This window comes from Vitis riparia, chromosome 9 (genome assembly GCF_004353265.1).
Source record: "Vitis riparia cultivar Riparia Gloire de Montpellier isolate 1030 chromosome 9, EGFV_Vit.rip_1.0, whole genome shotgun sequence".
Lineage (NCBI taxonomy): Eukaryota > Viridiplantae > Streptophyta > Magnoliopsida > Vitales > Vitaceae > Vitis > Vitis riparia.
Window position 1 is genome coordinate 17,987,441 of NC_048439.1, and position 13,394 is coordinate 18,000,834.

The 13,394-nt window shown below is 40.7% G+C and overlaps 1 protein-coding gene and 1 pseudogene across 1 annotated transcript; both read right to left on the minus strand.

Moving 5' to 3' along the window:
* Positions 1-1,841: 1,841 nt before the first annotated feature.
* Positions 1,842-3,047, minus strand: LOC117921879. Its single transcript, XM_034839827.1, has 2 exons — positions 2,355-3,047; positions 1,842-1,898 (listed from the first exon to the last, which is right to left on the minus strand). Exons 1-2 carry the CDS (start codon positions 3,045-3,047, stop codon positions 1,842-1,844), a joined length of 750 nt encoding a protein of 249 aa, XP_034695718.1.
* An 8,812-nt stretch (positions 3,048-11,859) lies between these two features.
* On the minus strand, positions 11,860-12,677 carry LOC117921880 (annotated as a pseudogene).
* Between the last annotated feature and the right edge of the window lie 717 nt (positions 12,678-13,394).

Here is a 13,394-nt window from a genome sequence, read left to right on the forward strand (position 1 = left end):
AAAGCTTAAGGAATCCTATAATTGGTGGCTTACAAGGAGAGTTTGGGGATTTAGACAACAAAAATCTGAAGAAAAATATCTCAAAGTGTCGGTCGCAAATATCGGGAAGCACTAAGGACCATTTCGCAGGTGAAAACGAGGTCTGCGAGATTTCGCAGACGCACAAAAAGGGCTGCGAAATCACTTCGCAGCAAAAGGCTGATTCTGCAGCGCTGCGAAGTTGGCTTTCAGCTTGCGGTGTTCGGCTTCCAACGGCTGTAACTCCTTCATTTCAGCTCCGAATTATGCACCGTTTGAAGCATTGGATTGCTGACTTCCTAAGCTTTGAAACGACATATAGAATGCATAAATTAGACTTCAGAAAGTGCCCAAAGTGGCTGACATGACTATCATAAAAAATGCTTCATGGCAGATTTCTCTTTACTTCCCCTCCTTGCATTCCAGATTTGTTTATGGCAAAGGACTTCCAAGCTTTGGTTCTTCATGTTTCTAGCTTTCCATTGCTTTGCCATGGATTCCAAATAACTCTCCTCAATCTCGGATTGCTTTGGTGATCAAAAAGCTATCAAAACACCAAAACTTAACACAATTTGATTAGAATTGATTGCAAGGGTCCTTAACATGTTAATTGGGTTAAAAGGCAATAACTACTACTCAAAAGTGCTTAAAAGAGTTAATTACAAGCTATCAAAAGCACTTTTTGAGTAGTAAATCATAAGCATAGGATACCATAGAACTCTCACATGAACCCTCAACACTCCAAATGCATAACAAGAGTGGCTCAAGGAGTGAAAACTCGTATAAAAATCTCACAAGAACCCACAACGACAAATATACCCAGTAAATAAACCTCAAAATGTGATATAAGTGCCCAATGGAGCAAGATACCATACACAAACATGTCATTGCGCCTCTTCTTTTTTTTCTTTTTTTTTGATTTTTTTTTTGGATGCGCATGCTCTGATCATCAATAAATTGAACTCCAATAGGAAAGATACAAGGAATGAACAAACTCTCTCAGACCACTAATGAATACATGAACCCCAACCCATGAGACAACCTCTCAAACTAAAATCTCCGAATCAATGCCAAATGAGGGGATGAATGGAGTGATATGACTGCCCTCTTTTGCACCAAGATGTGAAGAATCATCAACCCAAGAAATAGAAGAGATAAGATGAAGCAAATAATGATAAACGCAAGAGAGACAATGAAAATGTGATGATAGTAAAATAGAACAAACGGGGCGATAAGGGGATGGTAACAAGAATGAGAAAATAGGCCTATAAGTCTAAAGCTCATGAAACTTTCCTAGCAAAGCATGCATATACATTAAAGGGCCCCAACCCGGGTGTAGAAATGGTAATCAAGGCTATGAGAAAGAAATAAGGCAATAACATACCACATGAGGCTCAATGGGCTAGCAATGGTTTAATGTATTAATAAAGGTGATAAGGTGTAAGGCTGACCGAAATGATGGCCACCCATCCTGCGATCATAATCTCAAACATAATACTTCTTCAGCTAATCCACATTGGTAGGCTCTGAAAATTGGTTGCCATCTAAGTCAGTCAACCATGTAGCCCCTTCTGGAGTCAACTCTCGAATAACATAAGGCCCACTCCAACTAGGTCTGAACTTTCCTCTAGGGTCTCCAATCAAACCTCTGAGAATCCTCAAAACTAATCCTCTTTTTGTAATGGTCTAGGCCTGACCCGTTTCCTGTAGGCACGAGCCATCTTCCTCTGATAGGCTTGAATGTGATCAGTTGCTCTCAATTTCTTCTCATCTAAAAGGTTAAGCTAGTCAAACCGAGCTTGAGCCTACTCTGTCTCAGAAATCTACTGCTCAAGGGCTACTCTCAAAGAACCCATCTCTGTCTCAACCGGCAAAATAACCTCCATACCATATACTAAAAAGTAAGGTGTAGCTCCTGTAGAGGTGCGAAAAGAGGTACGGTATGCCCACAATGCAAAAGGAAGTTTCTCTGACCAATCTCGAGAAGTTTCAACCATCTTCCTCAAAATCCTCTTAATATTCTTATTCGCAGCCTCTACTGTCTCGTTGGTCTGTGGCCTATATGCTGAAGATCTATGATGTCGAATGCCATATTTCTGCAATAAAGTATCTACCTCAGCTCGAAAATGCACCCCTCTGTTTGAAATCAACTCATGGGGAACCCCATAGCGGCAAATGATATGTGACTTGATGAAACTGTTAACCCTAGTAGATGTCAACCTCGCATATGATGCGGCTTCCACTCACTTGGTGAAATAATCTATGGCAACTAGGATGAACTCATGACCACTGGAAGATTTTGGTGAAACCTTCCCAATAATATCAATACCCCATACTGAAAATGGCCATGGCGAGGTCAAAGCGTATAACTCTGATGGCGGTGCATGAATGAGATCACCATGAATCTGACACTCTGGGCATTTCTGAACTAACTGACAACAATCTGTCTCCATAATCAACCAGAAATAACCTGTCCTCATAATCTTATGGGCCAGCATGTGTCTTCCCATATGCGGACCACAAACTCCTGCATGAACCTCTCTCATCACTCGATCGGCAGAGGCCCGATCTAAACATAATAGAAGCATACCATCAACTGATTGCCTGTATAAGGTATCTCCACAAATCACAAATCTAGTGGCCAAATTCCTCAGTGCTCTCCTATCATTGGTAGTGGCTACCTCAGGGTATGTGCCAGATCTAAGAAACTGATAAATGTCATGATACCAAGGTAGATCGTCCTGGACCTCTATTTCTCCAATGAAACAACAGTAGGCGAGTGTAGACCTCAACTCAATCAGCAACGGACATATAACTACATCAATCGAAATGTCCACAAAAGAAGTTAAGGTAGCTAAGGCGTCGGCAAACCGGTTCTGTGCTCTAGGTAGATGAACATATCTCAAGTCATCAAATCTCGCAACCAGCAACTCCAAATAGGCGTGATATGGCCTAAGCTTCACATCCCTAGTCTTCGAATCCCCCTGAATCTGTCTAAGTACCAAATTGGAGTCACCAAATACCTCCATCTGTCTAATGTCAAGCTCCAATGCAATCTCTAAACCAAGGATACAAGCCTCATACTCAACTATGTTATTCGTAGCAGGATGTCGATCAGAAAATGCCAAACGAACGGACCTCGGAATATGATCACCTTGAGGGGATACCAACAGAACACCTATCCCATACCCTGATTGATTGGCTGTACCATCGAAGTACATGCACATCCTGATAAGCTGGTCATATCAACAAACTCCTCATCTGGAAAATCATCATCAACTGGTCTATCCTCAGATGTCGGTGGTGAGGCTAGGTGATCAGCGACAATACTTCCCTTAATAGACTTCTGAGAAACATACTGGATATCAAACTCTGTCAAAAGTACGACCCATCTCATCAGTCTACCAGTCAATGCAGGTCTATCAAATAAGTATCTCAATGGATCTAGGCGGGATATCAAATGCACTGAGTACTCTATCATGTAATGCCTCAATCTCCTGGTAGCCCAAACTAGTGCTAAGCATAGGCGCTCAATCATAACATATTTCACTTCATACTCCAGCATCCTCTTACTCAAATAGTAGATAGCCCATTCCTTCCCTAAGTCATCAATCTGAGCTAACATTCATTCCAAGGCCATGTCTGAAATTGACAAATATAGAAGAAGTGGACGTCCTGGCGTAGGGGGCACTAAAACAGGAGGAGAAAGCAAATACCCCTTGATCTTCTCAAATGCAAGCTGACAATCATCATTCCAAACTGTTGGCTGGTTCTTTCTTAAAAGACGAAAGATGGGCTCACATATGTCTGTCAATCTGGCTATGAAACGACTAATGTACTGTAATCTGCCCAGAAAACCTCTAATCTCTTTCTCAGTCTTTGGTGCAGGCATGTCAAGTATGGCTTTGATTTTATCTGGGTCGACCTCTATGCCCCGCTCACTGACCATATGTCCCAATAACTTCCCAGAAGTTACTCCAAAGGTGCACTTCTTGGGATTTAACCTCAATCTAAACTTTCGGATCCTCTCTAAGAATCTCTCTAGAGCCTCTAGGTGATCTGCTCTGCCTTGGGATTTCACAATCATATCATCCACATAAACTTCAACGTCCCTATGCATCATGTCATGAAACAAAGTAGTAGCGGCCCTCTAATAAGTGGCTCCTGCGTTCTTCAACCCAAATGGCATACCCTTGTAACAATAGGTACCCCACTCAGTAATAAAGGTTGTCTTCTCCATGTCCTTTGGAGCCATCAAAATCTAATTATACCCTGAAAACCCATCCATGAAAGACAACATTGAATGGTCTGCAGTGCTATCAACTAACAAATCAATATGTGGGAAAGAGAAGTCGTCTTTAGGGCTGGCTTTATTAAGATCTCTAAAGTCCACACAAACTCTAACTTTGCCATCCTTTTTGGGTACTGGGACGACATTAGCCAACCACTCTAGATACTCAACCACTTATATGAATCCAACACTGAGTTGTTTCTAAATCTCCTCTTTCACCTGCAGACTCCAACGTGGATGTAATCGTCTCAATTTCTGCTTCACTGGTCTGGCATGTGGTAGGATAGGCAAGTGGTGCTGAACTATAGAGGGATCAAGACCCGGCATATCCTCATAAAACCATGCAAAGACATCCAAGTATGACCTAAGTAAATGAATAAGTCTACCTCTCTCATCTGTAGATAGGGATGAACCAATCTTCAGCTCTCTAGGCTGATCCTCTATGCCAAAATCAATAGTCTCAACATCCCCTATAGCAGGTGAAACTCTCTCATCCACGGGATTAGAGTCATGATCAGAAGAGTCCCTATCTGGATCGGGCCATGTAACCTCATCATCTATATCAAATATCTGTGAAGTGAGTGAGTGGGGTGCAGATATAGAGGTACTATCACAAAAGGCAGACAAATACTCAAAAATACTCAAATCCATAAATGAAGCAACAGAAACATCGTCAAAGCAAGAGACAAATCCTGATAAAACATCAAAAGAAAGAGGTTGGCCCACAAGGTCAGACGCTCCCTCAATTGGGCTAACAGTGCCCTCAAACAAACCACTATCATCCTCTAGAAGCTCTAGAACAGGAATAATCTGGGTCCCCTCAAGAACCTCAATGGTAGACACCCCGAACATATCAAATGGTAAAGCAAGTTGAAGCTGAACAATGCCGGTAATTTGGCTCACGGTCATCCTATCCATCTTATCTCGGTACTCATCATGAGGCACAACTCCATCAATCATCTCAGTAGGATCAACAATCACTCCATCATCAGTGATCTCCTCCGAAAAGCATAGAGACAACATGCTAGCTCGATCTGGAGATGTAGGAGTAGCCATAGAAACAAAAGCGCCATGAGCCCCATCACTCAACTGTAACTAGTGAAATAGATGCTGAAGCTCAATCTTTCTATCTGTATGAACTACACTGTGAACCTCCTCTACACGGGGTCGAATCTCTGATCCTCTGACAAAGTAGTCGGTCAAACTCATCCTATAGGGTCAAATAGGATAATCAGATGGTGTGTGGGATAAACGAGCCCTCACCCTCTCCTTACGCAGTCGCGCCATGTAGCGGTAATCGGCCTCGGTAGGAATAAACCCAAGTCCAAATGTCATATCATGGTCAATGGCAGCTATAAACTCGTTGGGTCCCTGCTGACGTCGTCCTAACCCCATGCCAGGTAGATAAGTCATACCTCTCATCATATCAAGAACCACTGTGCTACTATGCTGATCAAATGACATACCCACAAAGTCTCTATGAAAATCCTCAATCTCGAGAGTCTGTATCTCATCAAAAGTAAATCCAGTCAAAAATAGGTCATCCTCGCTGTGACTGATCTGAAGTACTGGTTTGGAAGAGGCTAACATATCTCTGGTAGACTGTACTGTCATAACCCGCCCATCATGAATGAACTTCACCTTCTGATGAAGGGAAGAAGGGATAGCTCCAGCTCTATGTATCCAAGGTCGGCCAAGTAACAGGTTAAAGGATGTAGGAATCCTCAAAACCTGGAACAAAGTAGAGAATATGGCTGGACCAATCCGCAAATCAATCACCAAAGTACCCATAACCTCCCTCTTGGTGCTATCATATGCTCTGATTGTCTGAGTAGAAGGACCAAAATCTGAAGGTGCAAAACCAAGGGCTATAGCAGTGGCTAAAGGGCAGACGTTCAAGGCTGAGCCATTGTTCAGTAGGATAGATGGGACTCTACGGCTTGAACAACCAACTATGATATATAAAGGGCGTACGTGGTCTAGGCCCTCAGGTGGCAAGTCATCATCTGAAAACACGATGCAAGTGGCCCTACCAGTCGTCATCATATGAATCAATCTCTCTGGAGTGGTGGTAGTCTCTACCCAGATCTGACTCAAGGCTCGAATCAAAGCATCTCTATGAGTACTGGATGATGTTAATAAACTCCAAATAGAAATACAGGCCTGAGTGCTCTGTAGCTGTCTCAAAACTTCATCATCATCTCTCCTAACCTCCTCATGAGAGGTTGCACCCTCAAATGGTCTGACTGCTGGTGGTGGTGGTGGCTGAGCTATCCTCCCACTACGAGTCACAATCTGTATCTCCCTCCCCTCTGAATCATCATCCTTTGGCCATAAAGTGAACGGGACAAAAGTATCCTGACATCCAATGATCAAGGGTGTGGGATGAGTCAACTGGAATGGTGCCTCGTCTAGGATCAAACTGAATGGTGTAGGGGCCTGAGAACTCAATGAAACCCCATCAATCTCATAACTGTCATGCAAAACAATCGGCTCAAGTAATGCATCATCCCAACTCAACATATGTATACTGTCATCCTCTATAAGGTCTATGTGATGAATATCTCCCAGAGATGGAGGCACTGCATGTGTAGAATGGGCAGGAAGAGGGTTAGTGGTCACACTTGGCTGCCCCAAGTTAACCAAACCCTGATCTATCAAATCCTAAACAACATATCTCAAAGCGTTGCAGTGATTCGTGTCATGTCCTGGTCCTTGATGATAAGAACAATGTAGGTCTAATCTGAAGCGAGGTGGTACTGGCTGAGGTACTGGCTTGGGTGCCAATGGAGTCAATAATCCACCCTCTATGAGCTTCTAAAAAGCTCGACTCAAAGGCATACCCAACTGAGCAAACTAACGTGATGGCCTCTGCACATAAGTGGTTGTCTGCGGAGCTCGGGGTCGGGTGTATGGGGTAGGAGGACTCTCTATGACATGTGCAGCAAAAATAGGCTGTGAGATTGGATGTAGGTAAATGGGAGTCATGGGTCTGGAGGGAACAAGTGGCCTATACTGCACATGGGGTGATGGTGGATAGTAGAATCCAGAAGTCTGCCTAATTGTCTGATAGTGTCTAGGAGGTCTCATCCCTACTGAACTGATAACACCAACATCTCCTGATCTCTGTCCTCCTGAAGGTTTCTTCCCCTTAGAATCAATAGGAGAAGACTCGGGCCACAATCCTCTAGCAATGCCCTCCTCTATACCATATAAAGCCTGTACCAAAGATCCAAAATCTGTATGGGAAAATCCCATCAAGTGTCTAGCAAATCTAGGCTGCAAGCTCCTCATGATCATGCTAATCTGATCCTTCTTTGAAGGACGATCAATAATCTGTGAAATCTTCTCCCTCCAACGGGAGATAAATGAAGTGACTGACTCCTCTGGCCTCTGCCTCAAAGCCTCTACCTCTCTCCTCGAAACATCAATGACAGTGTTAAATGCAAACTGTCTCAAAAACTCCTGGGCCAAGTCATCCCAAGTCCTACGACGTGATACATCCAATGAAGCGAACCAACACTGTGCCGTACCACTCAGGGACATAGGGAAAAGCATAACCATCTATGCCTCATCCAGTCCGTGGGCCCTCACAACTGTACAATAAAGCCTCAAATGAATACAAGGACAATCTATGCTCGTGTATCTCTCAATCTCGAGCATCCTGAACTTGGCCGGCAAACTAGCCACTGGTGTTCCATCAAAATCCTCCCAAGTAACAACTCCATCTGAAGCCATCATCTGTCTCAACTTCTGCTCAAGTCTATCCATACGTGTGTGTGGGTCCTCTGAAGTCGGGATAGGCGATGTGACATGAGGCGAGGCAACCTCGATCTGACTATGCAGAGTGAAAGGTATAGCCTGTGGTACTGACTGACTGGGCGGAGGTGGTGGCAATACTGTGGTATCGAACTGGGGCATTCTCCTGAACTGGGACCTACTAGGTCTGCTGTCCATCTATCCTCTGACCAAGGTTAGCTATAGCCTCCTGGATAGAAGCCATGGCTGCGGCAAACTGGTCAATGGTAACTACCTGTGAGTCCATATCCCTCTGATCTGATCTCTGATCTGACTGGCCTGATACTCTGGTCAATCTACTTCCAACTCTAATCCACAAAGGCGAATCCAGGTCGGTCACAATAAACCCTCCTGTAAATATGGAAACACTGGATAAGGTGCGGTACGAATGTAACTCTGTAGGAATCAAGTGCATAGAAGTAAAGCCCAAATATACTCAATCTGATACCCATCTCTGATCACACCAAAAGAAGACTACGAAAGGGATAACCAGTCCCAATCGTGACCAAGGCAGCTCTGAAGGTCCACAGATGCACCCACGTGTAGGAATGAAGTCTTAATTGGGTCTAAGTTAACTTACAAGGTTGAGGTAGCTCTATATGATAAAATGGGTGGGTTAAAGGATCCCTAGCAGAAGCGATCGTACCCTCCGATGGTACGCAACCCTCTGCACACCTCCAAGGAGACGGGGTGCTTCCATGCAAGGTGGTCATCACCTCCACACATGCACTTCCTCGCGTTCCCAGGGGGTTTCTTAATGGTGAAGGCTCTCCCATCTCTCAACACTCAAGGATAATCTAAAGTGCACAATGAAGGATGTGGGTGCATCCAAAAAACCTAAGATCTAAAGTGAGACAGTGAACGAAGACAAGCAATCATACGAACATGTAAGAGAAAGGGTTGTCGTGCAACAAGCAGTCATGCGAAGCAGATAAATATCAAACAATCAAAAGTCCTATCTAGCATATGTGAGAGTGAATCATGCTAAAGTGAGCAAACAATTAAGTGATCATGTCAAACAGTCATGCGAAGAAAATAAATATCAAACAAACAGAGTCCTATCTAACATATGTGAGAGTGAATCATGCTAAAGTGAGCAAAACAATCAAGTGATCATCCAAGGCAATCAAACATGTTAAGATAGCAAACCAAACAAGCAAGCAAATCGAATCACCTTGCCTAAAAAAAAAAAAAAAAAGAGGTACCCAATAATCGACCAATTAAATGCTACATTTTCCTTAACTAGTGTTCAAGTTTGATCCTCAAAATCCCCAGTGGAGTCGCCAATTTGTGGACCCGCATTTTTCACGTGCGTCCCCACTCGATCGACGAGACTCGCTTTTTATTTGTGAAAAAATTATTTAGTTTTGGAAAAGTTGGAGCCGCCACTTATTTTATTTTTATTTTAGAGAGAAAATAAAACAAGAAAGAAAAACCCTAAAACATGACTCCATAATTTTTGGAAAAAAAACATGTCTTTGAAAAACCCGAGTCTAGGTCCGGGGATTAGGTTACTTATTGGGAAGGTACCCCTAGGAGGTAGCACCCGTCTAAGCCCTAAAGAGGTCTTTACTGACTAAATTGGGGAAATGGGGCAATTAATTGATTAATTGTAGATACCTAAGTAAGCTAGGTGATTTCAAAAAGTAGCATGCTAAATAAGGAGATCAATCACAATAAAGGAAAGTTAGGGTGCGTACCTGAACCACTTCTTAAGTGCTATCATAAAACATTAATGGTTAATTCAAAAATATGACACACGACATGCATTTCATCAAGGATGATCAAACAAGCATCGAGACAATCAAGTATGGCATCAAACAAGGGCAATGACATGCATATTCATGAAAATTTGGGAACGTACCTGGATAGCATTTATAACTCCTAATGCGCTTCCTCAGGACATGGGGGTTAGATAATAAATAATAAATAATAAATCCTAGCATGCTTATCTAATTAATTAGCAAAAATTATAAAATTCGGAATAATTAATTATCATACATATCTTGTATACAATTCCTAAAAAGAAAAATGAAAATATAATTAGAACAAATAGTAGGGTGGTAGCAAAAATAAATTTAAAAAAAAAAAAATTTTCTTATGTAGGGGTTTCACCAATTCCCCAAATTAATATACACGAATTTAGCCTAAAATTGTCCCATTTATTTGGGACCACAAGCTTTGATTCACGTTTTGTTTAAAACCAAAATATTTGTTGAAAATTAAGAAGGATGCAAACCGATTGAGATATGGTTGCATGTCATTTTTTAAATAGAAAAGAGATTTTGATTCTAGAGGCCTTAAATGAATTTTTTTTTAAAAAAACCAAAAAAGATCTCTTAAAAGGGTTTTTTTTTTTTAGAAAAAGAGTTTTTTTTTTAAATAAAGGAAATTAATTTTTAAAATAACAAAAATAGAAAACAAAATATCAATCAAAACAAAAGGAAACAAAGATCACGAAATAAAGATTTTAGGAAAACTTGTCAATTAAAGTGGTGAGAGTGAAGACCAACCTTCATGGGTTTCTAGTGGCCCTCAAAAAAAAAAAAAAAATTGACCAACAATCACTAAGGCAACAAATTTATGACTTCCTAAACTAACAAAATTATCATCCAAAAAAAACTAACATTTAGATTTCAAGAAACACATGATTAGTGACTAGAATTAAACAAATTGGAATTAAAAAATGTAGACTTTACCTCACAGGATCAATTGAACTAAAGAATCAAGATTGATAACACGTTCAAATTAAAAATAAACTAGGATTAAACTAATTGAAATTAAAAATACGAATTTTACCTCACAAGATCAATTAAATTAAAGAATTAAGATCATTAACATATTCAAATTTAAAATAAGCTAGAATTAAACTAATTGGAATTAAAAATATAAATTTTTCCTCACAAGATCAATTAAATTAAAGAATTAAGATCAATGACATATTCAAATTAAAAATAAACTAGGATTAGACTAATTGAAATTAAAAATACGAATTTTACCTCACAAGATTAATTAAATTAAAGAATTAAGATCATTAACATATTCAAATTTAAAATAAACTAGAATTTAACTAATTGAAATTAAAAAATATGAATTTTACTTCACAAGATCAATTAAATCAAAGAATTAAGATCAATAACGTATTCAAATTAAAAATAAACTAGGATTAAACTAATTGAAATTAAAAATACGAATTTTACCTCACAAGATCAATTAAATCAAAGAATTAAGATCATTAACATATTCAAATTTAAAATAAACTAGAATTTAATTAATTGAAATTAAAAATATGAATTTTATTTAAACTTTCATGTAGATTAAAATAAACTAGCATAGAACTAATGAATTGCGATCATAAAAGAGAGAGATTTAATCTAAGGAAAATAAAAGATTGTTCAAAATCGAGATTTAAAAGAATTTATCACAAACAATTAATCAAACCAATCAACTAAAACTCAAACTAAAAAAAAAAAAACACCGTATCCAAAATCGAAAACTAACCTGTATTGTATCGGAAAAAATACTCTCTTAATGTGTCCTCTCCACCCTCGTATGTGAATTTTCGCTCCAAAAGAAAAAGTCCTTCCCCATGTGGATCTCTCTGCTCCAGCCAAAAAAAATCTCCGCGTGTGGATCTCTCTACCCCTGTTTATATGGTAGCACCTTCCTTTTTTTGAATATTCTATTTCTTTTTTTAATGCACGTGGATCCGGGAAGGTGCATGCATGATGGCTCATGATATACGGTGGAATTTACATGATTGCCCATGCCCAACTTGGAAATTTTGATATGATGGGCTCAGATGAATCTGCATTTGAGACCCCAACCCGCATAGCACTCCTCCATTGTCCGATTTGAATGCCTTTGTTCCCGCTATCTCTCAATATATTGCAATCCTTGAGAACCGTTGATGTTGTCGACGAAGAGGAAGTCGTCGTATCTGTGCCCTTTGAGTAGTCGGTGGAGTCTGCACACGAGTGATCACATGATTTCCTGCCTGAGAGTTGCTTGCTCTTCGCGGTTCGTTGCCAGTGACTGCGTCGACACCGGAGACTCCGTCCCATTAGATCGTGGTGGTCAATCGCCAACGTTTCAGTCAAGGAGGCGAAGTTTGAGGCGTTGACCACTGCCGTAGCTACGTTGAGAATGCTATGAAATCTCCCGGAGGGGCATCGAATCTGGACGGTGGTGAGGGAGGGAGATCTTGCGGCGAAGTTTCTGAATCGAAGGTCGGTGGCCGGAAGGCAGTTGCTAATTAGGATATAGACGGTGCCGATCAGATGGTTGTGGATGACCCCAACAGCGTAGATCTCGACGACGACGGCAGAGATGTCACAGGCGAGGAAATCATAACTGACTCGGGGGATGAACTTATCGTTCCAGGTCGGGTTTTCCACGCTCACTCGGTCGACTTATGTACGGAGTTCGTTGGCTGAGTCTACCCAGACAAGCGCACAGGTTTGCATGCGCCGTAAGTTGCCAGAGGGAGGCTTGAGGCCCTGCGTAGAGATCAAGATGATCTCTAAAAGTTGAGTTTCCATGCGCTTCTCTTTCTTTCTCTCTCGCTTTCTTTCTCTCTGGCTTTCTTCTCCGGTCTATGACATGAGTACCTCTTTATGCTTGACATGGGTCTCAACTTTTGACACAGAGGAAAGTGGAGCTAAAAGGTCCCAGCTGGCCATGCTTATGTAACAGAATCTTGAAGTCGTTATGTGAGAGCGTGTTTCTCCTCTCTATCGGTGTTGTGGCTTCTTTTATACCGGCATCAGAAGTCACTAAAACTCCAGTTGTCATTCATCCTCTGGCATGGTATGCATGCTTTCATGTCCACGTGTTCTTCACGCGGATCATCTCCTCTAAAGACTTCCAAAGAGCCTCTAAGGATGTCTGACCTCTAATTCCACCTCCACGTGACAACTCTCACCAACTTCATCCTCTTGCCTTCACAGGAGACTCCCACTCCCAATCATGCAATTCGTCTCCTCATGCAAAACAAAACAAAATAAAAGTAAAAAAAAATTAAAAGAAAGAAAAGAAACCAATGGAAATAATAGAATAAAACATGATTTTAAAATAAAAGCTAGAGAACTAGGAGAGACTAGATTATATAATTTCGTCCTTCAACAAAGGGGGTCGTATGCATATTTTAAATCTAAACAATTCAAACAATTTTCTATTAAGTGAATAAATAAAATAAAGATAAAAAATAGAGAATAGTAATAATAATAATAATGACAATGATAATAATAAACAAATAAAGAGTAAAATAAAAAAAGAAAATGAATAA